This window comes from Dermacentor andersoni, chromosome 1, assembly GCF_023375885.2.
Source record: "Dermacentor andersoni chromosome 1, qqDerAnde1_hic_scaffold, whole genome shotgun sequence".
Taxonomy (NCBI): domain Eukaryota; kingdom Metazoa; phylum Arthropoda; class Arachnida; order Ixodida; family Ixodidae; genus Dermacentor; species Dermacentor andersoni.
In genome coordinates, this window is record NC_092814.1 from 203,858,942 (window position 1) to 203,885,791 (window position 26,850).

General features: G+C 45.4%; 1 protein-coding gene across 3 annotated transcripts in view; it reads right to left on the minus strand.

Moving 5' to 3' along the window:
- Positions 1-6,494: 6,494 nt before the first annotated feature.
- LOC126547026 (pancreatic lipase-related protein 2-like) overlaps positions 6,495-26,850 on the minus strand; it is a 48,356-nt gene continuing 28,000 nt past the window's right edge. For all 3 annotated transcript variants that reach the window (XM_050194845.3, XM_055062985.2, XM_055062984.2), the window contains exons 3-7: positions 22,875-23,003; positions 21,504-21,803; positions 17,393-17,645; positions 13,676-13,870; positions 6,495-6,898 (exon numbers count right to left, since the gene is read on the minus strand). In XM_050194845.3, the coding sequence (XP_050050802.2) occupies positions 6,597-6,898; positions 13,676-13,870; positions 17,393-17,645; positions 21,504-21,803; positions 22,875-23,003 (1,179 nt within the window). In that variant the 3' untranslated portion in view covers positions 6,495-6,596. The remainder of the gene's footprint in view (positions 6,899-13,675; positions 13,871-17,392; positions 17,646-21,503; positions 21,804-22,874; positions 23,004-26,850) is intronic.

The window sequence follows — 26,850 nt, forward strand, 5'->3', positions numbered from 1 at the left end:
TTTATCGCAACTATGGAGAACGGTGCGCGGTCTCCGGACACTCCCCGTACAGCGATTCCCATTCAAGGCGCTTGCCCTCTCTCAAAAGAGATCGGAGATTGACGTGGCAGAGGATTTCTGCGCCAGATTATCCGGCCAACTCACAGCTACCAACATTCCATCGCCTTCGAGCAGCTGTCCGCCACCACGTGATCACCGGTTGGATCTACCATTCTCGATCCACGAACTTAAGGCAGCATTAGCTTTGTGTAGCCGCACATCAGCGCCAGGGCCTGACGGAATTTCCTACCGAGCTCTGTGTCACCTGGGGGAGCGAGCGAGAGGAGTTCTTCTTGAGGTGTACAATGAATCTTGGAGAAATGGCACGCTACCAACAACCTGGAAGACAAGTCGCCTTGTTCCACTGCTGAAGCCTGGCAAGTCGCCGTTGGAGCTCTCATCATATCGCCCGATCGCTTTGGCGAGCTGTGTGGGCAAAGTGATGGAGAGGATGGTCCTAGGACGCCTGGAGTGGTACTTGGAGTACCACAACACCTACCCAGATGCCATGGCGGGCTTCCGACGTGGTCGATCATCGATCGATAACGTCGTCGACCTGGTCACCTACATTCAACATGAGAAATGCCGTAAGCGTCTCTGCGCTTCCTTATTCCTCGACGTTAAAGGGGCGTATGACAACGTTACGCATGAAGCCATCCTCTCTGCTCTCGCAGAGGTAGGAGTGGGTGGTCGGATGTTTAAATGGATACGGAGTTATTTATCCATGCGATCCTTTTTTGTAAACACCGAAGAAGGCCATACTTGTCTACATTATAGCTCCCGCGGCGTCCCCCAGGGCGGTGTACTTAGCCCTGTGTTATTTAATCTAACACTAATTGCTCTCCTTGAGCACGTGCCAACTGCAGTCAGGCTATCAATGTACGCGGATGACATCTGCATATGGACGTCTGCAGTAACACGCCTACAGTTGCGAGCGAGAATTCAGAGAGCCGCCACACAAACTGTTCTCTACCTTCGTAATCGAGGCCTGGAAATTTCCTCAGAGAAATGCGCACTAGTGCCATTTACGCACAAACCCATGGCCAACTACAATGTAACGATAAATGGCCAAATAATACGACGGGTCCGATCGTACAAGTTCCTAGGTGTCATAATCGACAGGGACTTGTCATGGAGCCCACACGTGTCATACGTGAAAAAACGGTTGACAGGCATCTGTCACCTCTTCAAGTTTTTCGCTGGCAAGACCTGGGGAATGTCGCCAAGTGCGATGTTGCAACTGTACAGGGTGCTTTTCCTAGGATTTCTGCGATACAGCTTGCCAGCAATAAACAACACAGGTAAAACAAATCTACGCACAATACAAAGTCTTCAGGGTCAAGTGCTCCGGATTTGTCTAGGCCTGCCTCAGAGTGCTTCAACAGTGGCTACGATAGCCATCGCTGGAGATCACCTTGTCAGGACCCACATTGAAATTGAAGTACTCAGGACCCATATAAGGCATCTGACCAGGACTCCTCGTCACCACTTGGCCTCCCTAACAGCGGACAGACCACACACATCTTTCAGCCGGACGATAACCGCACATGATGAATCCTTGCCAGCTTGTTTCACCCCGGCTGCGAGACCTTCGATTCCTCCATGGTGCCTCGCTCAGCCAAAAATCAACCTCACGATACCTGGTATCTCGAAAAAAGCTGATCTATCATCGCCAGCCCTTAGACAGCTCACGCTACTACATTTGTACGAGAATTACCGTGATTCTACGCATATTTACACTGATGGATCTGTCCTTCCAAGTAGCTCCGCGGCGGCAATCGTCATACCAGCGAAAGCTACAACAATCAAATTTAAGACGACCAACGCGACAACATCAACGGCAGCAGAGCTCGCAGCACTCTTTACTGCCCTTCATCACATTGGTGATGAACCACCACATAAATGGACAATATTCTGCGATTCGAAGGCGGCACTGCAGTCTCTACTGTCACCTTTACGACGCGGACCACACGAACAACTAATATTCCATATTACAGAGACGTTGCAACATATAAGTGAAGCAGGCCATGAGATAACCTTTCAGTGGCTTCCAAGTCACTGCGGGATTATCGGCAATGAACGGGCGGATCACGCTGCCCGCTCAGCCCATACTGAGGAGCGCCACGTCCCAATTCCTCATTCTAGAACTGACGCAGCACGGAAGCTCCGCCTACTTGCTCGGCAGTGCACCGCGTCGCAATGGAATGAGCCACATTTAAGAAACACGCGACTGTACTCACTTGATCCAACACTAAGTCTTCGAGCGCCATCACAGCTTCGCCGCAGAGACGCCACGCTTCTATATCGACTTTGGTTGGGCGTTGCCTTTACTAAAGCCTATGCATTCCGCATAGGGATGACCGACAGCCCAACCTGTGACCACTGCGGCCATGAGGAATCAATTGGCCATATATTGTGTGCCTGCCCGCAGTACAGTACACAGAGGGCACGCCTTCGCCACGAACTTGACCAACTGGACGACCAAGCGTTATCCGAAAAACGAATTCTACAACATCGAAAAGACCTACCGTCACAGAAGAAGGCCGTGCAAGCGCTATTGCGCTTTTTGCGATCTACCGGCCTGTGTGAACGACTTTAACTGGAACGCCTTTTGTGTGTGTGTGCCTCCATGTGTGCGTGTTTTTTTTTTTTTTTTTCCTTTTTTTTGCGTTTTCCTCTCTGTCATCTTTCTAACCCCTATCCCCCATCCCCAGTGTAGGGTAGCAAACCGGAGACTCATATCTGGTTAACCTCCCTGCCTTTCCTTTTTATTCTCTCTCTCTCTCTCCTTTCTGAGAAGTCCCAATACTTACACAGCCTTTTTTGAACCTGCAACACCAGAATTATACTCGACCTTTATGCCCTTAAAGAAACAGCACATCGCGCGATATAAATGGATTTCAAATTAAACCCATTAAATTTGCGCTTGACCTTTTGTTACATGTGCTTACTCACACTTTTAACCTTTGCTTATTAAACTGCGTCTTCCATGACGAAATGCAGCATGTGAATGTGATTGTTATTTTAAGTCCGGAAACAAAACCTAGTTAATAAATTATAGGCCAATACCTATACTTCCTGTAATTTCGAGGGGTCTCGAAAAGATAATTTGCAGGAGAATTACGTCATTTTGTGATAAACATAGCGTGCTATCAGATATGCAGTTTAGTTTCCGGTATCGAATGTCTAGAGAGCTTGCCTTGCTAGCGCAAAAATAATTACTTTTAAATAACTTTGAGAATAAAATGTTAGCTGTAGGCGTATTCGTTGACTTTTCCAAGGCTTTCGATTCGATTAATTATAAAACCCTATTTACAAAACGAAACCATTTTGGCTTTCGCGGCATTCCCCTTAGACTTTTGAGATCATATCTTGAGCGCAGAAAGCAGGTGTTGCTATTGGATCAAAACTTTCATCAGCAAGGGAATTAACAAAAGGCGTTCCACAAGAAAGTGTACTTGGACCTATTTTATTTAATATTTATATTAATGACATAACCAATATTAGCGAACATGCACAGTTCATAGTCAATGAGGCTGATACTAACCTTTTTTTTTTCTCAGGTCACTTGACATTGCGCATCTTACAAATATGGCAATCAAGACTTTAAACCGGTTACAAAAGTGGAGTAACCTAAAATCATTAGCAATTAACGTGAATAAAATTAAGGCTGTATCGTTTACGCCACCAGAAAAACAGTAAACGGCAATACTGTTCTTTATCTTGGCACAGAAAGGATAGAATTAGTTGATAATGTAAAAAACGTTCGGAGTAATTTTTAACAAACACTTAATTTGGGATGCACACGTTGAGCGTATTGTGTCCACTTTGGCGAAAACATGTGGAATAATCTGCCGATTACGACACATGCTGCCCTCTAAGGGAAAACTGATGTTATATAACAGTATCTTCCTTTCACATGTTAGCTATTGTAGTGTAGTGCGGGGTACGACATCGCAAGCAAACATTCGACGCTTAGAAATATTGCGAAGGAAAACTGTCCGACATATCTTTATCGCACCATTCGATGCAAATACACTCGAGATATTTCGCGCTCTTAATATGCTTCCTATTGAATATTTTTATGAATAGAACATAGTCCTAAAAATTTCGGTGTAACAACAAGGCTTTCATAAATTTGTGCAACTTAGTCAAGTCAAAGGAAGCGTTATATGAATTCAGAAAACAGAGCCAGTGGTGTTACCTTTCACAAAAACTAATTACGGTTTCAGGCGATTGCAGTACCAGGTGCCGAGAATATTAAACGTGATATATGCTTCCTATACCGAAAATGGAGCTGGGCAGGTCATGCAATGCGCCGACTAGATAAACGTTGGACCATTAGGGTTACAGAATGGGTACCAAGAGAAGGGAAACGCAGTCGATGACGGCAGAAGACTAGGTGGAGCAATGAAATTAGGAATATTGCGGGCGCTAGTTGGAATCAGTTGGCGCAGGACAGGGGTAATTGGAGATCGCAGGGAGAGGCCTTCGTCCTGCAGTGGACATAAAACAGAATGATGATCATGATGATAAACACATTCTATTTGTGAATATTCCGCATTTTTTGGTTGTCGAAGAAAGGGGACAGGAAACTCGTCAAGCTGCGGTTGTGAAGCTTTTTGTTCCTGCCCTTGCATTTCCTTTTGCTGTAAAAAGGAAGGAAAATGCGAAATAAAATTCAAAGCTGCAAGACAGTTAAATAAAACCACTTTGAGCCCCAATTATTGACTGAATGTGTCTTCGATACTACATATACGCTGGGATCAGATAGTATTGATGCTAGGCAGTGTTTCCACAATAGCAGGCTTTAGCAAGTTTTTATCATTGTGTGGCTGTTTGCTAGTCTTTCTCTGGCTGGCGCCCGCCAAACATAGCACCGTACAGGTTTAAATACTCGGGACTAGGACGTCATATTGAGGTTGACGTGGTCGCTGAAGTTCGCAACCAGATGTTCTTGGGTGCCGCAGGCACTTTGGGCTCAAGAAAACTCTTAGCTTAGGCAAGGCGCCGAATAGAATCATGCACAGAAAGCATTATTTTATATTATGCCACCGGAAGCTCATCGTCAGAGGCCATAATCGGCTTTTCAGGGTTTTCACTCATCATGCCCTCCACGTGCTGCAGAAATAGCGAGCGCCGAGTAGCGACCGCCGAGTTTTCAAGAGAGGACACGCAAACAAGCCAGATGAAGACTATTGTGGTGGGACAAGATAATCCCCAAAGGGTGTAAATATATTTTAGAATTCACTCTTAGACAAAAAGTACACCCTTTGGGGTGTATATCTGCCAGACAACAATAATCGTCACCTACCTTGCCTGCGTTTCCTTTCTTGAAAACGCTGCGCTCGTTACTTTCCTGTCGAGAAGGCTCTGTCATGCTGATAACACGCATGCCGTTCGTGACTTGGAAGTACCTGGAAATGCGGGCAAGGAAATGCGGGCAAGACAGATGACGAATATTGCTCTGTCGCAAATATACACTCCAAAGGGTGCAACTGTTTTTAGAGTCTAAACTGCAAACAACAGAGAGTTTAAGAATTGGGGCCCCAGGTGCTCTGAGGCCCCAAGAAGATACCGGGCGACAACTAAGCATGCGCAGAACGCAAGGCGGCCTTGGGTCTTTGCGTTAGGTTAAACCCAAAGACGCTAAACTCGGAATATAACGTGGGTTCACAAGCCACCTTGGCTGGCTCGCGCGGGCTACGAGCAGTCACGTGATAGTCATGAGAGACATACGAGCCGCAGCCATCCAGAGCTCGGATTGCATAGTCAAGTTATGGCGCCAAGCATGACTGGCCACAAAGCTTCGAATGGGTGGTCGCATTTCAATCCAACCTAAATCGGCACGCAACAGTTGGTTGCAGAGCAGACTTGCCATGTTCCGGGTGATTTTCCATATTTAGAGGCAAGAGACGCGCCGCCCAACGCAAGGAGACGATAGCTGAGGTCGGGTTGGCGTCCTGCGACCTAAAAAATTAATTATTTTGTTGTTTTTTCGCTTTCAAGCGTCTTGTGTTTTCACCAATGCGGCGTCCCTAGTGCGCAACCCATCGCTGCTCTTGTCCCAGTTGTAAATCTCTGATGCTCCCCCGAACCCAAGAGCAACCAACGCAACGCGGCTTGAGGCCCAAAAGTCTTGGGGCGCTAAGTCTCAAGCTCTCTAATCACGCTGCGAGAGCTGGCCTCCCGCTCCCTTGTCAGTGATTGGCACTGGATCAACAAACGGGTCAATTTTGTGAATCCAGCCTAACTCACAAGCAGTAGTAAAATCACCGTTTTTCTTAGGGGAACTAGCTCAAGCACGTGACTTGGAACTCACAATCGACACACCATCGTTACATGTTAAGTTTCCGTGTGTGTTTACGCTGTCAGCTAAAGGTAGTGAGGCGAGGTGTTTCAAGTGTGTGGACGACGTTTGAAAGCTGCTTGAAGCAGCGAACACGTCGCTGACCTTCTGCCCAGCTGGTTGATGTCGGAGAAAACCGAGATCTTCCGCGTTTATTGACTGAGAGAACCGAAGAGTCTTCGGAGACGTCGCATAAGATTGCGAGTCTTCAATTTCTGGCCGGTCGTCTGTTGCGGTCCAGCCTTGGTGTGTCGTCTCGGGCCGGGTTCCTGGGCACGTGCCTCTCGCGGCAGTAAGGCGCCGCATTATTGGTCTCCAAAGTCTGGACGCCTCGGCCGGGAGCCCGGTCCGCGAAGTAGCCCATCTCCCCGCGGTCGCCCCTGCGTGTGCAGCGGTCCGCCAGCAGAGCGTCCAGGCCCCCGGCGCAGGGTTCCGATACGAAGCGGCATCGCTGGCTGCGTAGGGACTCCAGAAAGAAGTCCTTGGACAGCTTGTGGTCGCAGTACAGCTCTGCAATAAATGAGGTCGATACAGAAGTAGTTGCTTTTCATTTAGGTGCAAAGATATGTCATCTTTCGCAGAATATCAGAGACCAAATCGCTTTTGGCCTGAACGGAAATAAACCCATGTGGTGGTGCTGCGGTCGCTGGCACTCGGTTGGGCTATTAGTCTATGGCTGTCTAAGCACCTATTAATTTCTACTAGAAAAAAAATAATTAATAACAATAATACGCCACAGGCGGTAACACCGCCGCAATGTTGCCGCAAGCGTTTCCACCTGAGAACATGTATAGGGTCTTTTTTTTTTCTGCACCAAATTTTTTAATATTGCCTGTGGCATATAACACAATTCTAGCACTTGCTCTAAATTACTCGATGAGGCGGCCATTACTTCTACGAGAAATCAAAATCATTAATTACAATTAACATTATTATGTTAATTAAATGTTGAATTAAACATTTTACGGCACATATTAATCTACGAATTGTAGCTAGTGAGTTCGCAAGTGATATTAGCTTGGAATGAATTCCCAGGACTGCACCAGTTTCGAGATATTAATGTTGACTGTGTGCGACGAAATGCATTGGCGTTCCAGTTACTTTTGTAAAGACAACCCTGTTTTATGCATTGAAGCACGACGATGGCGTGATGATGATAACATGTCCAGAGTAGCATGACAAAAATGAAATCACGACGATGCAGCGACCAGGACGGCATCATGATCACGAGCACATGCGTAGTCTCCCAAGCTACTAGACAACTTGGGCTATTGCATAGGCGCCGACTACGGGGAGGCTCCGGGGCCCGAACTCCCTCCGAAGTTATCCAGGGGAAGGCAGGAGGCAGCGCCCCCCATCCCCCCCCCCCCCCCCCCGGCGATGCAGACGCCTACCCTCCCCCTTTCCCCCTTTAGGTTTTCATTACGAAAATGTTCTGTTACCCACATCATTTGAGGTTTCTTTTGAATCTAATTGCGGCTAAAAGCTCACTGCATCATTCGCGCGGAGATGCACGGCTGGTAATTCATGTTCTCGCTTTATTTCCCCAAATCCTGGCAATAGGAGGACAAGCGCATTAAAGCACCAGCGGTGGCTACCTCATCCGTGTTTTTTCGGTTCATTTCTGTTTTTAGTTTCCACTGTGAACAAACACCATGCACAGACAATGTATGTAAACGTACAAGGTGTCCCAGCTAACTTTAGCTAGAGTTGAAAAATATGCCAATGCCACGTCGCTGGACAGAACCAAGCTAATTTTGTTTGCCTTCGCTTGGAGATACTCAAATAATTTTTTCATTCCGCCTAATTAGATCATTAGTCTTTATTAATTAACAAATTTCTCAAATATTATAGTTAGATGAAAAGTGTCAATCAGGAAATTGTAGAGCGACATGAAAAACTCCTGATACAGCTTTCTGTTGCTCAATACGTGCTGCATAAAAGTGTTTTTCCGGGCGTGAAAGATGACCGGGAATAGACGCAAAGTGCCTCGAGCGACCAGTCGCGCGGCAATTTGCCTGTATTCGCGGGCTTCTTCCAGGCTAAAAAAAAAAAAAAAAACACGTTTTTACGTAGCACATATTGAGCAACAGGAACCTGTATCGGATGTTTTTAATGTTATATAATTTTCTCCTTGAAACTTTTTATCTAATAGAATATCTGAGCAATGGATTTATTTTTATTTATATATACAGCACCCTTATTGGGGGCTGTTGCCGAAGTGCGTGTGAAAAGCAGAACAATGAGAAATAATAGAGGCAGTATGAACAATACAGAACAAATGAAAATACTATCTATTCAATAGTCGCTCAAGATAAGTTTAAAGGAAGAGAACGAGTTGGGGGGGGGGGGGGGACCAGGCAAGGAATCCCCCATATTCAATTACACAGGGAAAGGAAATTTTAAAAATGTCCGTACGGGCAAAATAAGGCGCGATGTTTAGGTGACGCTGACTTCTAGTATTAGACAGTTTAGTAGGATTTAGCAAATTATATGAAGAAATCCGGCAAGAGGAGTTAATAATGCAATGCAGAAACTTTAGTGTATCCGTGTGTTGGCGATCTAGAGCAGTTGCAAGCCAACCAATAGAGGGTTAATTAATTAAGACTAAGTAGGCAATTAGGTGGAATGCAATAAATAACCTGAGTATCTCCAAGTGACGACAAACAACATTACTTCGGTTCTACGTGGCATTTCCATATATTTAAATCTTGCTGCATGATAGTTGGGACACCCTGCGTACACAGGACAAATTTTATTATATTTTTAATGAGAAGGAGGAAGCCAACTAACAATTATTTCTAATAGTATGGATAGCCTATGCCTAGAGAATGAATATGCTGCTGTATATTCAGCTCACTACAAATTGCTTTGCGTGCTCTCTTGACTTTGAAAAAAAAAAAAAAACCTGCAGACTTCAGTGACACCTCCGGCAGAGTCTTTCAACGACGTGTGAAATGCACGTGAATAATATGTGTCTCAGTATTGCTTCTCTTCTCAGTAGGCACTGCTAAGAACTCATGAAAAAAAAAAACACTTCTAATAATTTCCAACGTTTATAAGGAATCGATACATCGCCACTTGCATACAGAGGTCATAAATATGTATATTTCATTCATTAATCGAAATCAGGCCAAGACGGATTCACTCAAAATCATGATCAATTGCAGTTATGCTCAGCAGCGCTGATACTCGGACTCACAGTAAGATAATAATAATAATAATAATAATAATAATAATAATAATAATAATAATAATAATAATAATAATAATAATAATAACCCGCCGTGGTTGCTCAGTGGCTATGGTGTTGGGCTGCTGAGCACGAGGTCGCAGGATCAAATCCCGGCCACGGCGACCGCATTTCGATGGGGGCGAAATGCGAAAACACCCGTGTACTTAGATTTAGGTGCATGTTAAAGAAGCCCAGGTGGTCGAAAGTTCTGGAGTCCTCCACTACGGCGTGCCTCATAATGAGAAAGTGGTTTTGGCACGTAAAACTCCATAATTTAAATAATAATAATAATAATAATAATAATAATAATAATAATAATAATAATAATAATAATAATAATAATAATAATAATAATCACCATCCAAGCACTCCGTACAGATGGTTAATCAACGAACCTGACACGCCCGCCCCGGTGTTTATCACTGGGGCCGACTATCCGAGTCTTCCGTCCATCTGTCGCCTGTGCGCCGAAAACGCCTCCGGTGCAACCCAATGCGCATGCGCGGAAAAAATAAAGAAGGCACTCGATTGGTTGCGCCAGCAGTGACGTCGTTGCTCTCTGTCGCAGCCGAACGGGCACGCAGCAGTTTCTCTCCGGTTCCGAAATGGGCAGGTCACGCGTCATACGTACTCCTGAGGAGCAGGCAGATTTCGATCAGCAACGCCGCGAGCAGAGCCGGGAACGAGCTAGCCTACGCCGTGCCGATGCTGCAGCCCGAGCGCAAGCAGCAACTTCGTACCGAGGATCCGGTAGCCTGCAAGGCGTCGTTTAATTAACCGTCGGGATTAAACCAGTGATAAAGAACGGGGCCGCACGTTCCAGCTTTGCTGGTTAAACATCTGTACGGAGTGCTTGGGTGGTGATTTTGCATTAGAATAATGGCTGTAATGCTGAGTACCTAAGATAGAGAAATGCGGGTAATGGTAATTTCGACAGCACGCCGCCACTGTTCTTTTTTTTTTTGCTGTTTCTTTTTCTCTTTGCTGCTCCTCGTATCCACGCCGCTCCTCTGGCGTCATAACTACACGTTGTCTGGTCTACCCATAGCGGTGCTGCAATAACAATGAAAGTTGCTAGGCTGCTTCTTTTATGTACGAAAGGCCAGCGACGTCCACCCCCCCCCCCCCCCTCCCCGTCGCAAGCTGCCGTCACCGCGGCAGTTTGCGCAACAGTAATCTTTAGCGGGAAACGTATGCGGGGAGCGCTACGTTTTTCTCATTCTTATCACGAACACTTTATCATCAATTATATGTGTAGGATGCTTGTTTTGTGCTTGTTGTTTATTGAAACGAATGTTCTGTATATTGTATACGTGATTCCAAAGAACTTATACACTTTTTGTTACAATTTTCTGAGTTCTTGAAGCTTGCCTCTCTTCCGCCTCAGGTCGGGCGGTATTGCATTACCTCCGGAATCGGCCCACATTTTTGCCCACGGACGCGGACACGAAGAAGTTGCAGCTTCGCCCGAAAAGCGTAGCATCGAGTGCGATAGCACATTAGCAGATACAGCCATACCAAGAAAGACAGTACTTTTATCGGCCTTATCAACCTATAAACATTCGCTTACTAACTAAATTAACAAGCACGGCGTCAGCGTGCACAGCAAGCATGAACACATCATACTGGATGACCACGTACGCTCGCTGTCCAAACGCTGAAGTGAGAAAGTGAGGGAACCGATCTTCGTGCTGTCTGTCGCGTGAACGCAAAGTGAGCGCCGAGAACACACAGCATGCACAAAGCTACGAGCTGCCGGTGCACCTACACTGCGAGCACCACCACGAGCACCAGGCTCGCAGCGTTAAATAAAGGAAATGTGCACAAGATAGATGACGATTATTGTTGTGTAGCAAAATACGACCCAAAGGGTGTAATTTTGTTTAATAGTGTAGTGGCGAAAACTGGTAGACAATTTGAGTCACTGGGTTGGTGTAAGAGGATAGATAGATAGATAGATAGATAGATAGATAGATAGATAGATAGATAGATAGATAGATAGATAGATAGATAGATAGATAGATTCGAAATGACCTAAGGACGCAAGGAATGCTAACCGAATTAAAAATCAACTAGGGGTGACTCTGTGCATGAGTGCTTACTGATTAAAGCTTGTTTTGCCGTTATTTTTACCCAGGTTTATGTTCCTGTGTTTCTGCTGGTGTTAAATTATGTACGCGCCTGTGATTGTGAGCGCCTACTAATGAGAGCGTCTGTTCGAACATGTGCCTGTTGTTGTGTAGTGCACTTCGCTTGGTTTTTGTGTTGAAATGTTGTTTCGTATATTTGTTAATTTGTGCAAAAGGGTTTTTTCCGAAAGAAAGTTCCTTTGTGGAGTGTAGAATGTAGTGAGTGACGAAAAAGAAGTAAAGAGCCGAAGCGGCAGCGTGCGGACATGTGATGTGAAAAAAGGAAGGACAAGAACGCTACGTGCGTACCATCGCGGTTGGGCCACGTGTGCACTATAGGTGGTCCAATAAGGGACGCGAAGACGGCGAAGTAGGGAAACGGGTGCTATCGTGATTGGACCATGTCTGCGCGTGAATGAAATGGTCCATTCAGGGATGGTGTCGTGGTGCTTCGACGGCGCGTTGAGCTACCATTGGGCCACGCATGCGGAAAGTGTGCTCTTGAAGAAGTGGTGGCGACAGAAGAGGCAGGAGAAAACGTAGGCTGGAGAAGGAGGCGGCGTCCACCAGCCATAGAGATTAGATGCGGCGGACATCCCTTGAGTCTCAGCGGGCCGAAGACAGTGACTAAGGCAGCCAGCCGGGCACCGCTGATTACGAGCGGGGTCGGAAGCTACCTGACGTTCCGGTGCTACCAGGAACCCGCTTCCGAGATCGAGGGCGGCTGCGCAAGCGATGGCTGCTGAGAGCCACGGCCGGGCGTGTGCGGGTGCCTGACACAACAGCTAGGCGGCATTAACCCGCGGTCTCGGTACGCGTCGTCGCCTCTCCGATCTCCACCTCCCGCTACCGGCCGACACAACCTTGAGCCCACGCAAGCCACCGACAGCCAAAGCCAGCTCCAGCAGCACGATCGCCGCCGCACATGCTTACCCACCAGTCTACACGGACTGACCCCTCCTGAGGTCATCGGACTTTCTGTCTTAATTGAATCCTAGGCCGCGCGTCGCATTACATCGCGTACGAATTCGTATTTTTAGTATCGGCAGCGTTGGATAGTGCTACGCTGATGTGTATTGTTCCTTTTTTGTGTTCTTATTGTAAATACACTTCTTTGTGTTTCTTGGCATGAGTTGTCTGCCTCTCTCCTGTGTCATTTCCTCGACGCACACCACGTCGGCCAGCGTGACAAACGTCCGCTGACTTTTACACGCCGAATAGAGCGGCGCTCACTGCCACTATTCTGTCGATCAGATTTTGTATCCTCCTGGATTGAACTGGATTGCCATGGACCCTGGCTGAAGCCGGACTGGTACTTTGACGTACACCGGGCTTGTACACCGTGCTGTACACCGTACACAGCAGCGAGGGCTCTCATTTACATTTGCAAACTATCGACTTTTAGATATCCTTTCTTCCTAGAAAAATTTTCTTTCGCCAGTGCCCTCATTACACTACGCCAGTTTTTCCTGGTATGTGCTAAATATCCCTTCACTTCATCTGCTTAATCTTCTTAATGCAAGTCATGGCTGGTAATACTGCCACCAGCCGAGATGTTCGTGAATGACGTGTGTTTTCTTTCGCGCGGAGCGCACTAACTAGAAAGGAAAGCCAAGAGCAAGCACGCATTTTACCCACTAGCCTTATACTTTTTATAGCGTGCGGATGGTTCCTTCGAGCAAGGCGACCAATTTTCGTGCTTTTAGAAATCACTAGAGCGTCAAGATTATTGAGTGGGCTTTATGATTACCAGAGGTACTGGAAATAGGCAACCAGAAAATTTTACACCTTGAATAGAAACTTTAAACGAGGCATCCTGTTCTTTTTGTCTTCTTTTAGGAGACGACGTACGTGTTGTCTCAAAAGTTGTGCGGTTATCTATAGAGTACATGCACATAACACTCTCCATTACTCCCCACTGACCAAGCTTTGGACATCCGGGCTGCTTCTGGCCACCGTTTGGGTAGAAGTCCACGTGACCAAAGGGCTTCAGGACACCAAACTCGCCCTTGATAACTTTTCCTCCGGCGCTAGTGTGGATGGCGTCCACAAACTGGGCGTCACGGCGGGAGAGGAACACGTCGGTGTCTTCAAACAGCGGAGCAGCGGCATCCAGAGCTGCGAAGGCGTGACATGAAGCAAACTTATCCATTTAATAGCTCTTGGCGGCGGCGGGAATAATGCCTTATGTGCTACTATAGGACATGAATAGCTTGCTGAAAGATACGGAAGTGAACTCGGACTAATAAAAAAAAAAGTGGGAATACGATGAAAACTAGAGAGCAAGCGTGAATAGGCGCCGTGAGGGAGCAGTGACTAATTGACAGCGAAAAATACTTTCATTTCATTTATCTCCAAGCACCATATAGGTGTTGTTAATAGTTTTGGTAATCTAGCGTCTTAACTTGGTTATAATACACAGTAATCATTGTTGCTTGAGATGCGTCTTCATTTACATCGCCCTTGTGTGAGATATGACCATGATGTGCAAGAAAGAAACAACGAACGACTACGCGATAGGCAATATTATTTTAACTAAAGACGCGGCAGTAAAGAACGTGTGTAGCGCTGCTATTGAGACCACAAAGGGCTACGGAATCATTGCAATCGATGCTACAGCTTTATAATTCGCTGTTTAAGGACTTACCATAACTTCTGCCCCACCTGGTCTACAGCAATAAAAGAGAGAAAGCTAACACTCATGAAAACCATGGAAGTTTGTCTGGTGGGACGCCTAGTGTTCTACTCCATGTGAATGAGATGATAAATGAAATACACATATAGGACATGCTAAACTTAACACACACATAACACCAGTTTAATATGTAACTGCCTTTCAGAAACAAATTCAGAAAGAAAGGAGTCTCAAAGTTACAATCTTAGTTGCTTTTTTGTAAAGCCAAGTTAATTAGACGTTTTAAGATGGTTGAACTAATAAAATATCAAAAAGAAACTTTTTTAATGCATAGAAATGTGCCAAAAAGTGGGTGTCATGCCAACAGTGATAACTACAAATCGAAAGGCACAAAACATGAACGGTTTGGCAGATATTTAGCCGTATCACTGAGTTGTACAATGAATAACATATATTTCTATATCTCTAGGCCGAAGCAGGCCTGCTACAAAAAAAAAAAAAAAAAAAAAAACACACACACACACACACACAAACACACATTTCTTTCAGTTTTTTTTCTAGCAATTGCTGGTATTGTCATTCTTTACGGCATGTTTCGATCCAAACTGGTTGATTGTGCAGATTTGTGCATAAAGAAACAGTACACAAAGTATAAAAAGAAATAGTTGCAGTGTGCGTGTAACAAGAGAATGTCGAACATTAACTTTTGAGAAAAACAATGTTGAAGTTTCCAATCCAAACCAATGTTCAACTACGAAAACAATACCCGATATTTCTAAAGTTCACCAGGGTCATAGCTTGAGTCCTGCTTAGAAGCTACAAGCTGCAGCTCGCCTTTATATTTCATCTGTTGTGTGTGTCACCTGTAGACTGTGTGTTCAAAGGGGCTGGTTGGTTCATCTTTGGAATAAAAAAACAGAAACAGCGTCACACAGGCCGAGGGAGTAAAGAGCACAGGGCAGCGCTCTGGCCTGTGCTCTTCACTCGCTCGGCCTGTGTCGCGCTGTCTCAATTTTTTATACCTGTAGACTAATCCGCCAACTTACTTTAGTGTTGCTGGTTAACAAAGAACTTGCGCGGTTATCTTATTTTTGCCAAAACGTTACCGTGAGTAAAACAGTACCGGAAGTACTTAAAATTTGTCTTAGACACGCTAAATTAACAAGCCCGAGCTCCAATTGGCCAACAAACAAGCTGACGACTGGCAAAATGAAACGTGCGAAATTGTGCGCCAACTCGAACAGCAGACGTCCTGCAGACCACTAGTGAAAATTTCAACAAATTCAAAAAAATAATTATGCCCCTAAGGCATTCTCATAAGTGTCTCATATCTCCTAAACCCAAACTGAATACAATAATGCCGGAGCGTAGCAACATCTTGGGTGAATTCGGGCACTTTCTGGAATGTAATTTTTTCGATTTCGGTTTGAAATGCATGAAAAATGGTGGCAAAAATGGTTGTAACTTTTGAAACATATTTCTTCTGCTAAATAATCTCGATAGACTGGACCAAGTGCACATCCACAACAGTCGCTGCAGGGCGCCCCTGCTAACGTTAGCCAAGCTCTTAAAATTATGGGGTTTTACGTGCCAAAACCACTTTCTGACTATGAGGCACGCCGTAGTGGGGGACTACGCAAATTTTGACCACCTGGGGTTCTTTAACGTGCACCTAAATCTAAGTACACGGGTGTTTTCGTATTTCGCCCCCATTGCAATGCGGCCGCCGTGGCCGGGATTCGTTCTCGCGACCTCGGGCTCAGCAGCCCAACACCATAGCCACTGAGCAACCACGGCCAGTCAGCCAAGCTCTTAGTAATGAAATATAGCATATACGAGGACGCATCCAATGGTATTCTGCCAGCAGTGACTATACCCCACGAGGAGGAACTTTCTTCTGCATAACTGAACTATCGATAATTAGACGAGATTAATTAACGAGCTTTTAATTACTGAATTGAGGGCGAATTTTGAGAGAAAAGGAATAATTGCGTTTTAAAACGCCCTGTTCAGTTCTCAGTTTGCTATTGCTCGCGTAATTATTTTTTCCCTTTATTAAGAAAACACGCAAAATACGAAAGCAGCTGCATGATTACGCGTTCTCGCGTTGCGACCCCAGCGGTCCCAGGCGTTACTCGTAAGAATGAACTCTGCTCGATGCCTTAGCCTTCCTCCTCGATGCCGCTGCGCATTGGCTTCACGCGGAAAAGGCCGCTCGCAGTTCGCGCTGACCAACACCAATTCGGATGCCTCGCCCCTTTCACGAGGCAGCCGAGCCAGGCATTAAGTCGGGTTAATTCTCTTAACACATGCGTTAAACATGCGTTTCGATTTTTTTTTATGAAAGTAATTCGGGTTCAATGAGTCGAATTTTGTTATCGGCAACAGGCGATTTTTAGAGATACAGTAAAATTTATAAATGACCACCCCGTATGTTATTATGTACATGGGCGCTTTCGTGCATTGTGTGTGGTTATATTGCTACGACAGGTTTCGGTAAGGTGTGACCTTTCAATTAAAGCTCGAAGTATATACCGTATACTGAGAGGAGTACCTCGAGGACAGAATCTATTTTCGAAAATCCCACATGGACACGTGAGCGACCGACGGTTTTCGTTGCTGTGGGGAGATAGCGAAAAACGAACCTCCTGCATTCGTTTGCTTGCCTGTTTCATGGGCAGATGAGTTCTTTTTCTATAACAAGAAAGAACGCTCAGAACGAATATCTACCTATCTTCTAATAGCAGCTAAAGCGCCACTTCGCTTGTTCGTTTATCCTCGGAAATTGACAGCAAATATTTCTCCGAAAGTGTAAGTCTTTCGGACAAAAGAACTTGGATAAAGGAAGAAAGAACGTTTCTTAAAACATCGTCATTTCACCTTGCGTCCTACGAGATCCCGAAAATTCGCTCAATACGGGAAAATTTCGATTGAAGTAACAGCTCCGGCGCGCGCGCCCGTTCTTTGTGCATACACGTGTGTGTGCTTGAACGGTTAGGGCTCACCGGTGATCCTCCCTAAGCGCACGCCGGTCTGGTTGAGGAAGTGGCGACCAAGGAACCCAGAAGCCTGGCCACCAAGGCTGTGGCCTATCACGTGCACGTCCTCGGGGCTCAAGGTGCCGCGGTAGACGGACAACAGTTGCTGGAGCAACAGCGAACCCTCGCGGCCGACGAGCGCTGTGTTGCCAGCCGAGCGGATGTAGTTGCCCTGCTGTGAGCCGCCCCGCCAGTCCACCACGATCACGTTGCAGTCTTCCTGCGCACGTGGTTACAGTGTGGTGTCTGGCAAGAATGCAATTTTCTGACACTATTTAGCTGCTTATTGAAAATCGTAAGAATAGCTGCAAAGTGAAACGATCAGAAACACCGAGTTACAGCACGCACGGTTGACAATCCCGCACGAGAGAGGCGAACGGAAAGATGAGATAAAGAGAAAAAGAAGACTTGGCAAACAGGTAATGCGTGCGCTAGGAATAATGCCGAGCAGACAAGGGCCCTCACGCAAGCTAGACAACGTAAAAGAAAAATAATAGTAGGAGCACATTAAAAACCTTTATAGCGAAAAGGACTTTGTTACAGCATCTTTTTGTCGCATTATGGAGTGGTAAATCCTCCTAATGCAATGAAGAGGGCTGCCCGTACCGAGACAATATTGACTGCACTAGTGCCATGGAGGGCTATATATGGGTTTTTTTCGTAGTCGAAAACACCGTTAGTGGCAATATCAGCATTGCAATAATAAAATATCCTATTCGTGTCTGATTCCTGCCGGGGCGGACGCTTCGAAACGACAATTTCACTGGCTCAGAGGAGTACATTTAACTTTCCAAAGAATACACTGCAGTTACAACTTGCACTTGGGCTACGCTGACGCGAGACAACTCTCATCTGGTCGACACGTGACATTACTTTCATTATACAGGTCAAAAACGGGCCGTCGGCGTTGTACCCGGCCGTTGTATCTTGATTCAAGAGAACGACGTGAAGCGGTTTATTAAGTAATTTTATAATAATTTTAAAATACCTTACCGGACCCAAAAAGGCATGAAGCGAGGGAACGGAAGAGGACATTATTTTAAGCAAATGCAAAATATACAGGTCAATAAAAGAGAGAGAGAAAGAATTGTACATGGCTAGGATTTTAAAAAAAAGCAGAAACAGACTTTAGTGCAAAGTGCAGAATATTATTATTTAAGTATGTAAAGGCAGCACAAATAACAAATACACAACTACACAAAGAAAATTCAGCTCTTTTTAATAGAAATGTGAATTATTCTGAAAGAACGAAGAAGTGAAAAAGCTACGCAATAGCTCAACCCCCCTCCACCCCACGAAACAACAACAACAACAACTACAAAGAAACAAACGCACGCTTAATTGAAGGTTTATGTTCTTCCGTGTATGCGCTTGATGCTGTGGTGATTATGTAAGCGACGTGGAATGCGTGCGGCTGCTTAGCGAGGTAATGGAGATGGCCTGGTGCTGGGACGTTATTTATGAAGTAAGCATAAAAGGGCGATGGAACGGCGAATCTCTAATGGCTGGAGAGAAGTATCAAGTGTGATCTGTGTTATGCTCGAATGGGGCTGTACTTATTCGCAATGAAACGAGCGGCTCTGTTTTGTACGAATTTTAGAAGGTGCATAAAGTAGTTTTGATATGGGGACAATGTAAGTGATGCATGTGCGGCTGTACTCTTGTTTACTGGCCCATTTTCTCGCATTGTTAGGGGAATTCCGCAATTTATGCGCAGGTAACCAAGTCTCCTGGAAGTTTTGCCCAAATGGCGTTAATATACGCTGCTTATGAAAGATTATGCGTGAGGTGAAGACCTAAATGTATTATGACACCTCAGGCACTAGTGTGCTATCTATGGGGAACGACATGTCAGAATTGGCACGCTTACGGCTGAAAGAGATAACCTTGCATTTAGTCGCGTTAGGTGCCATTTTACCTTTACTACACCAATTGAAGATGAGTTGAAGGTTATCAGAAGAGTATTTTGGGGCAGTTGGGGAGTCATATTTGACTACGGTGAAGCGTGATAGCCTTACTTTGTCCCGTCTATGGCGCTTCACGACACCAGAAAGCTTAAGGCCACTTTAGAAAGCGACATGGACATCCATGGAATCAATTTAGCGGTAAATGATGTTGTCGTCAGGAAAGATTCGTAGGCGAGAATATATGTCGGAGGGCAAGTTGTTAATGAGTATTAGAAATAATAAACGGCCAAGAACACTGCCTTCAGGTGCACACCTAATGTTATGTCACACAGGGATGTATTAAAATCGCTAACTCTTGTAAAATGCTGGTGAAAAAAAAAAAGAGAAAGAAAGCGACGAAGTCATGGCAGCGTAAGAGAATCTAGGTAAAGAGCAGATATCGAAATCAAACCGGAATGTGCAACGCGGTCAGAAGCACTCGTAAAGTATAAATAGATGTAGTCTGCTTGTAAGTTAGGATCTATGTTGAAATGCAAGCCTGTTATGCATTCTAGCAGTTGAGTGCATCAAGAAGTCGCAGTATCAAGAAGTAGAGAGGCATGTCCTCGGCGGAGTAACTGGCAGGATGCAACCGACGTAGCGAAGGAGAAGCAGCGGAGTGGTTTTACAGAGTCTCGTCGAAGGAGGAGCGGCGGTGGGCACGCTGGATTGCGCAATGCTCCCCGCCTACCACAAAGCGCTACATGGAGGTGGCTGTAATAAAGTGAAAGCTGTGCTCCTCCTCGGTATGCGTATGTTTGCGTGTTTATACTATAGCGATAAGCGTGGTCAATCTGTAGCGAGTTAATTCTATAACGACAGCTGTATGGTGTGTGAAAGTATACGGGGTGTCCCAGCTAACTTTAGCAAGAGTTTAAAGATATGCGAATGCCACGTAGCTGGACAGAACCGAGGTAGTGCTGTTTGCCGTTGCTTTGAGATGCTTAAATTATTTTTTCATTCTGCCTAATTAGATAATTATTGCAAATTAATTGATTAAATTCTCGAAAATTATAATTAGATGAAAACTCTCAATGAGAAAACTGTAGAGCAACATGAAAGACTCCCGATAACGTTTTCTGTTGCTCAATACGTGCTACATAAAAGTGTTTTTTCGAGCGTGAAAGAAGCCCGCGAATACATGCGAAGTGCCTCGAGTGGCCAGTCGCGTGGCAATGTTGCGTGCATTTTCGGGTTTCTTTCGCGCTCGGTAAAGCACAAATTTTATGTAGCACGTATTGAGCAAAAGAAAGTGGCATCAGGAGTTTCTTCATGTCATTCTACAATTTTCTTATTGACACTTTTCATCGAATTATAATATTTGAGTAGTTGATAATTACTTAAGATTAATAATTAATTAGGCGGAATAAATAAAATAATTTGAGTATCTCCAAGCGACGGCAAACAACATTACCTTGGATCTGTCCGTCATTACCTTGGATCTGTCTGTCATTACCTTGGAGATCTGTCCAGCTACGTGGTATTCGCATATTCTTAGACTCTGGCTAAAATGAGCTCGGCTACCATGCATATTAAACTCTGCTTTTTAGGCGGCCCACTATTTCGTATAATTCGGTCTTTGGCGACCGCGAGGTAGAAGAGGTCATGCGGGTGAAAATAGGTAATCATCAAATGATAGTATCCCATAATGCTACCGCATTACATTCAGTCGAATGAAGCATGAGGATGCGCGAGCTCTTTCTTTTCTTTTTTTTTAAGAGGGTGTTCCCGTAGTATATTAACGAATGTAATGCCTGCGGCGAATGAGGAGAACATAGACCACACATTGTGCCACTGTCCTCAATTTGACTTCGAAAGACAATCAATTTACGATGCGTTACGTCGACTAGATGATCTTCCATTATCCGTACGGACGCTATACCGGAACACCGTCTCAACTGATCGTCGGCCCATAAGGAAGTGAAGGCAATCTTGGGCTTTTTGAAAACGACTGCCTTGTGTGAGCGCCTTTGCCTGCATGATGCTGTCCGCGCCACCTGCACACATTCACCGCTTTCTAGCGGTTCGCGCTTGAGTTTATGCCGTTGGTACTTCCTCTCGCGTCGCATTATACGCGCTCACTCCTCTATTGAGATTTGCCAGCGGTGCCACGTGCATGCCCCAATGCTTACCAGTTTCAGGAGCGAATCTTTGGCTTCGAGTACCCACTCGCTGTCGCCAGTCTCGTGCCAGCCGTGGACGATCAGCTTCAGCGGCTTGCGCTCGCGGAAAATGTTGAGCCGCTCGATGCTCGCCCGAGACCGGTAGTCGAGCCGCAGCGGCGAGTCGCGGTTCTGCCGTGAGTAGAGAAGGAAGCTCGTGTTGACCTTCTCCGGCGGATCAGGAAAGGAGAGCGGCACCGTCAGCGGGTCCCGAGTGCGGAAACAGCCCACGAACGGGTAGCAGGCGCTGTCGTTGCTCGTGTCTGTCACCTGCGGAGCAAGCGGGCCGTCAGCCACGCGAAACACGGCCGAGAAACACAGCAGCTGTATGTTTTCTTGTTCGTTTCTTTCTTGTTTCTTGCGTGTATTACGAAAACCGTACACATTAAACATCTGCGGTACCAGCTGTATTCGTTTTCTGCTTATGAAATAAGGTTGTTATACTCCGCTTGCATGTAGTGTTTTATTTATAGATCTCGTATAACATTTCGCAAATATCTCCGTTGTTTCGTGGTCTCGAATGAAAAGCAACAGCTGCCACCACCACCTGGCCGCTACAGATCGTTCTATACCAAATTTTATAATGAAAAAAAAAAAACGAGAAGGAAGCAAACGAGATGAGTTTGTGTGCCGATATGAGCGAATAGGAAGGCACGCTGGAGCATACAGGGAGAAACAAAATGAACGAGGATTATGTAAACTGGCGTAATTTCCCGTGGAGCTTCGACTGTCAATTTATTTCTAGTTGATAAATGATCACGTATGTATTTAGTTATTGCAAGTATATTGGCATGAGAAATATCTTCTACCAAATTTAAGTAAAAAAAAGTCAGAAGAATGTGCCTTGTGCCTTCCCTATATATAGACAAGGCACATTCTTCCGGCTGAACCAGTCCTATGCTACTGAATGATGTGCATTTGAGAAACATGATGCTTTTTAGCGCAAGAACTCGAAAAACAAAACAAAAAGAAAACAGAGAGAGACAAAAGGAAAGGAAAGACGAGCGCTACTCGTGTTCATGACATGAAGTCATCCTCGTGTGTTTGAGAGCTCACAACGCTGCGGTCCGTTTTATAGAGTGGACGTGACAGAGTAAGCGACTGCATTGATCTCAGTAAAACATTAAACCTAGGCATTCCTAGGTACCGTTTGCGCAATTCTGTTTTAAAGTGAATAGCATTTCTTTAGCACATTTTCAGCTCCAGTAGGGCACGGGAAAGAGAAGTTAGGGGTCCGGATGATACGCGGAACGTATGTTACCTATGTGCGCGACAGCAAATCAGCAAGAAAAAAAAAACTATATTTACAAATGTTTTATATATACGTATTTTCATTCTTACATTGATGGAATCCGCGAGATTTCCTGGCAATACGCTGTCCAAGAGCTCAACTGAGGCGCCAATGAAGCGGGTTGCTTTTCCAGGCAACTTGATGCGGCCATCCACGTCACCGTCGGTGGTTTCTGGAGTCTGCAGATTGTGAAAAAGTGATAATTTCTGAAGACAACTGTATGTTCACATAAAGCAGAGGCTTCGAGAGCGAACATCCCGCTATGTCTGTACAGGGTCTTGAACAAGGCATTCCCAAGCAAATTACGCTTATTAGAGCTCTCGAAGCATTCACAGCATGGGCTAGCCATTTTGCAAAAAATGCAGATTTCTTCCACGCACAGGTAACGGTGGCAGCTCACTCAAACTCGCATGCCTAACAATACTGATTTATATTTCGGACATCGTGTGAGGTCTCATGCGCATATACTTTCGCCATATGCATTGTTGAAAGATATCTGGGCCTTTGACTCACAGAACGGTCTAATGACCAGAGAACATCGCACAAAAAGCTATACGTGCACTAGTACAGAACTTGAAGTGCACCGCTTTGAGAAACCACTTATAGTTCTCCTGTGCTTCCTCCCGCGTGCCTTCAGAGCTAGCTCTCTTCCTCATTTTCTTTTTCTATTCCACCTTTCCTTCACCCGCAGTGTAGGGTAGCAAACCGGATGCTCGTCTAGCTGACCTGCTTGCCTTTGCATTCCTTGTTTTTGCTCTCTCTTAATTCTTTGGTCTTGCCTTTGTACGGCGTCAATTCTTATTCTTTCTCTCTCTCTCTTTTCTTTAATATACACGCTGCACATACAGCTTTCCGGAGTCCTTATAGTGCAGTGGTTTCAGTATTGGTTCAGAAATCAAGACGGTTCTAGTTTGCCGCTGCAGATAGACCTTTGTTCATTTATTGCTTGCTTGTTAACGGCTTTATCGCTGCATATGAAGATTCTCGGTAACGTGGAAAAAGATGGAACGCGATTCAACCTATTGTTGAAGTCACTGAAAGGCCGTCTTTATGGGCGAGACAAGGGTGAGATAGGGGTGGAGTCACTGCGCATCACACTCTATCACGTCACGCCTCGCGTGAGGGAAACAGGAGGACCTTTGGATTCTTAAATTTTATGATTGTACTATCTACGTGATTAGCACACATTTTTAGACTGCACTACTTTCAAGGCTGGCCCACATTTTGAATTATGATCACGTGCTAATCAATTTTAAATAATTTGCGAGCTTATAGATTCGAAAACTACCATCTGGTTACAAGGCACGCTGTTGGGGGGGAAAAGCGTCGGCGACGTAATGGTTACAGTATAGGGCTGTTCAAATCCGCCCGTCAGATCATTTTATTTATTTATTTATTTTTGAACTCACAGTTCTAGCATGAGGGCGAAGAAATATGAATGCGATAGAAACATATTAAACGAATTAAGAATCCTAGCTTTAGTAACACTACGAGCTCACGCGCCGTATCACGCATGGGCATGGACAGAGAGAACAAGATGACCGCGAAATGGGCACGAGTGAGTACCACAGGGTCTCGTCGGCGTTGTCGCCTTGCGTCAGCCTCGCGTTCCCGTACTGCGACATGCTGACGGCTGGCACGATGTAGGCCCGCTTGGCGCTCTTGAACTGCAAGGCTTTCTCGACGTTGCCGTTTAGCCTTGGCATCCTGTATCCGCAGCGGCGTGTATAGGCGTTGAGCTGCAGCGTGCGTTGCATACGGAGCAGCACGTTGTTCCTGCGTCTAGACCACGGAGTGGTCTTCGCGCGTATGCGGGTCCTCCTTACTTAAGTGCGTTTTTCGTCCCGCTGCAACTTCTCGGCTAAAGTTCTGAGAACCCGCAAGGTATGTTTGTGCGACGTGAGGAACGCGGTGCTTTGCTGCAGAAACCCCGCACGGGCAGTTACTACGATGGCTACTAGGCGTGGGAAAACGGTGCTACAAGCTGGCAGGGCCTGCACAGTCTGTGTTGTAATTAATTTAAGCAAACGAAGCTGTCTAACGTGAGCTCTTACAATACAGATTCTTCTGAGCACCAGTGTACGCGATTGGAACACGAGCATGCCTGGACATCTTTCGCTACCTGGAGTTCAAATTCAGACGCAAATGGAAATCGTACAGTTATTGCGAGTAATATTCTTCACAAAGTATAATAAAACTAAAAAAATCTGCATTTTAACCATTATAATTCTTAGAGTACTTCATGCACTTCCTGGAGGCTGGCCGGCAGGCAGGCAGGCTGGCTATCTATCTATCTATCTATCTATCTATCTATCTATCTATCTATCTATCTATCTATCTATCTATCTATCTATCTATCTATCTATCTATCTATCTATCTATCTATCTATCTATCTATCTATCTATCTATCTATCTATCTATCTATCTATCTATCTATCTATCTATCTATCTATCTATCTATCTATCTATCTATCTATCTATCTATCTATCTATCTATCTATCTATCTATCTATCTATCTATCTATCTATCTATCTATCTATCTATCTATCTATCTATCTATCTATCTATCTATCTATCTATCTATCTATCTATCTATCTATCTATCTATCTATCTATCTATCTATCTATCTATCTATCTATCTATCTATCTATCTATCTATCTATCTAACCGTCTTCCCGCAAACCTGGGTGTCTGGGCAGTTCAAGGTCGAATAAGGAGCACGTCGGGTTTAGGAGCATGCTTCTGAGGGAACGGGATTCGAAACCAATCGTCGGACCAGCTTGGTTCACTGGGCATGTGTCACAGTGTACCTAGTGCCGCTCTTCAACGAACCTCCTTGACGCCGACACGGAGATGCGGGACTCGGTATATGGCATGGGTATTACCGCTCCTCAATTAATTTCTTTCACGCGAACTTGGAGCACTGTGGAGGCGCCCTTCGGTCTGTGCTGCTCTTCAACGAATCTCTTTGATGCAAAACTGGGTCACGGGGCATGTGCTAATAAGTGTCTGCCATTCTTAAATGAACGCCTTTGACGCCAACTTCGCTAACTAGGTAACTTCTACTGGGAACATGCCGCTCTATAATGACATAAACAATCTCTTTTTAGATTTCTTCCGTGCTCGGCGGAATCGAACCTGTGCTGTGCGAGGACCTTACGGCGGCGCCGAAAGACGGCGCAGCGTGAGCCGTGGAAATCAGCGTGCAGCCCCACCAGCGCAGCGGGAGAGGAGCCCGGCTCATATTCAGAGGGCGTTTCGATGGTGGCAATACATTGTGCCGCTATATTGCTTTTACGCTGGGCACATTATCGTCGACCCACAGCGTCAGATGGGTTCTGCCTATGTTTTTTATGTGTAATTATCAACGACGGCGAAAAAATCACGTGGAGCGTTCGTATAACTGATATTGAATTAAAACGGAGCCAAGCGTCTCAACGCGCTGGCTTGCATGCGGGAGATTCTTTAGGATCTCTTTTTCCGTCTGCTGAAGCATGCGCCCGCGGCCTAATGGTTGGAGCATTGGGCTGCTGTGCTTGAGGTCCTCTGTTCGAATCCTGCCGTCGGACAACTTCAATCACGCGTGTATATATATATATATATATATATATATATATATATATATATATATACATAAACGAGAAGAAAGTGGGTTAACCGAGGGGCCCGATTTTTAATAGTGATATCATGAGAAGCCAACAAACACTGACACCAAGGACAACATAGGGGAAATTACTTGTGCTTAATAAATGGAATGAAGAAATGATAAATTAATGGGAATTAAAGTGGATGGAAAAACAACTTGCCGCAGGCGGGAACCGAACCCACAACCTTCGCATTTCGCGTGCGATGCTCTCCACGTCCGCCGCCAAGGTCTGTGAGTGGTGGCGCTGGCTAACACTCCCAGGGTTCTACTAGTACACATAAATACCCAAGAAAGTGGATGGGGAAACAGCGCCGCGGTAGCTCAATTGGTAGAGCATCGCACGCGAAATGCGAAGGTTGTGGGTTCGGTTCCCACCT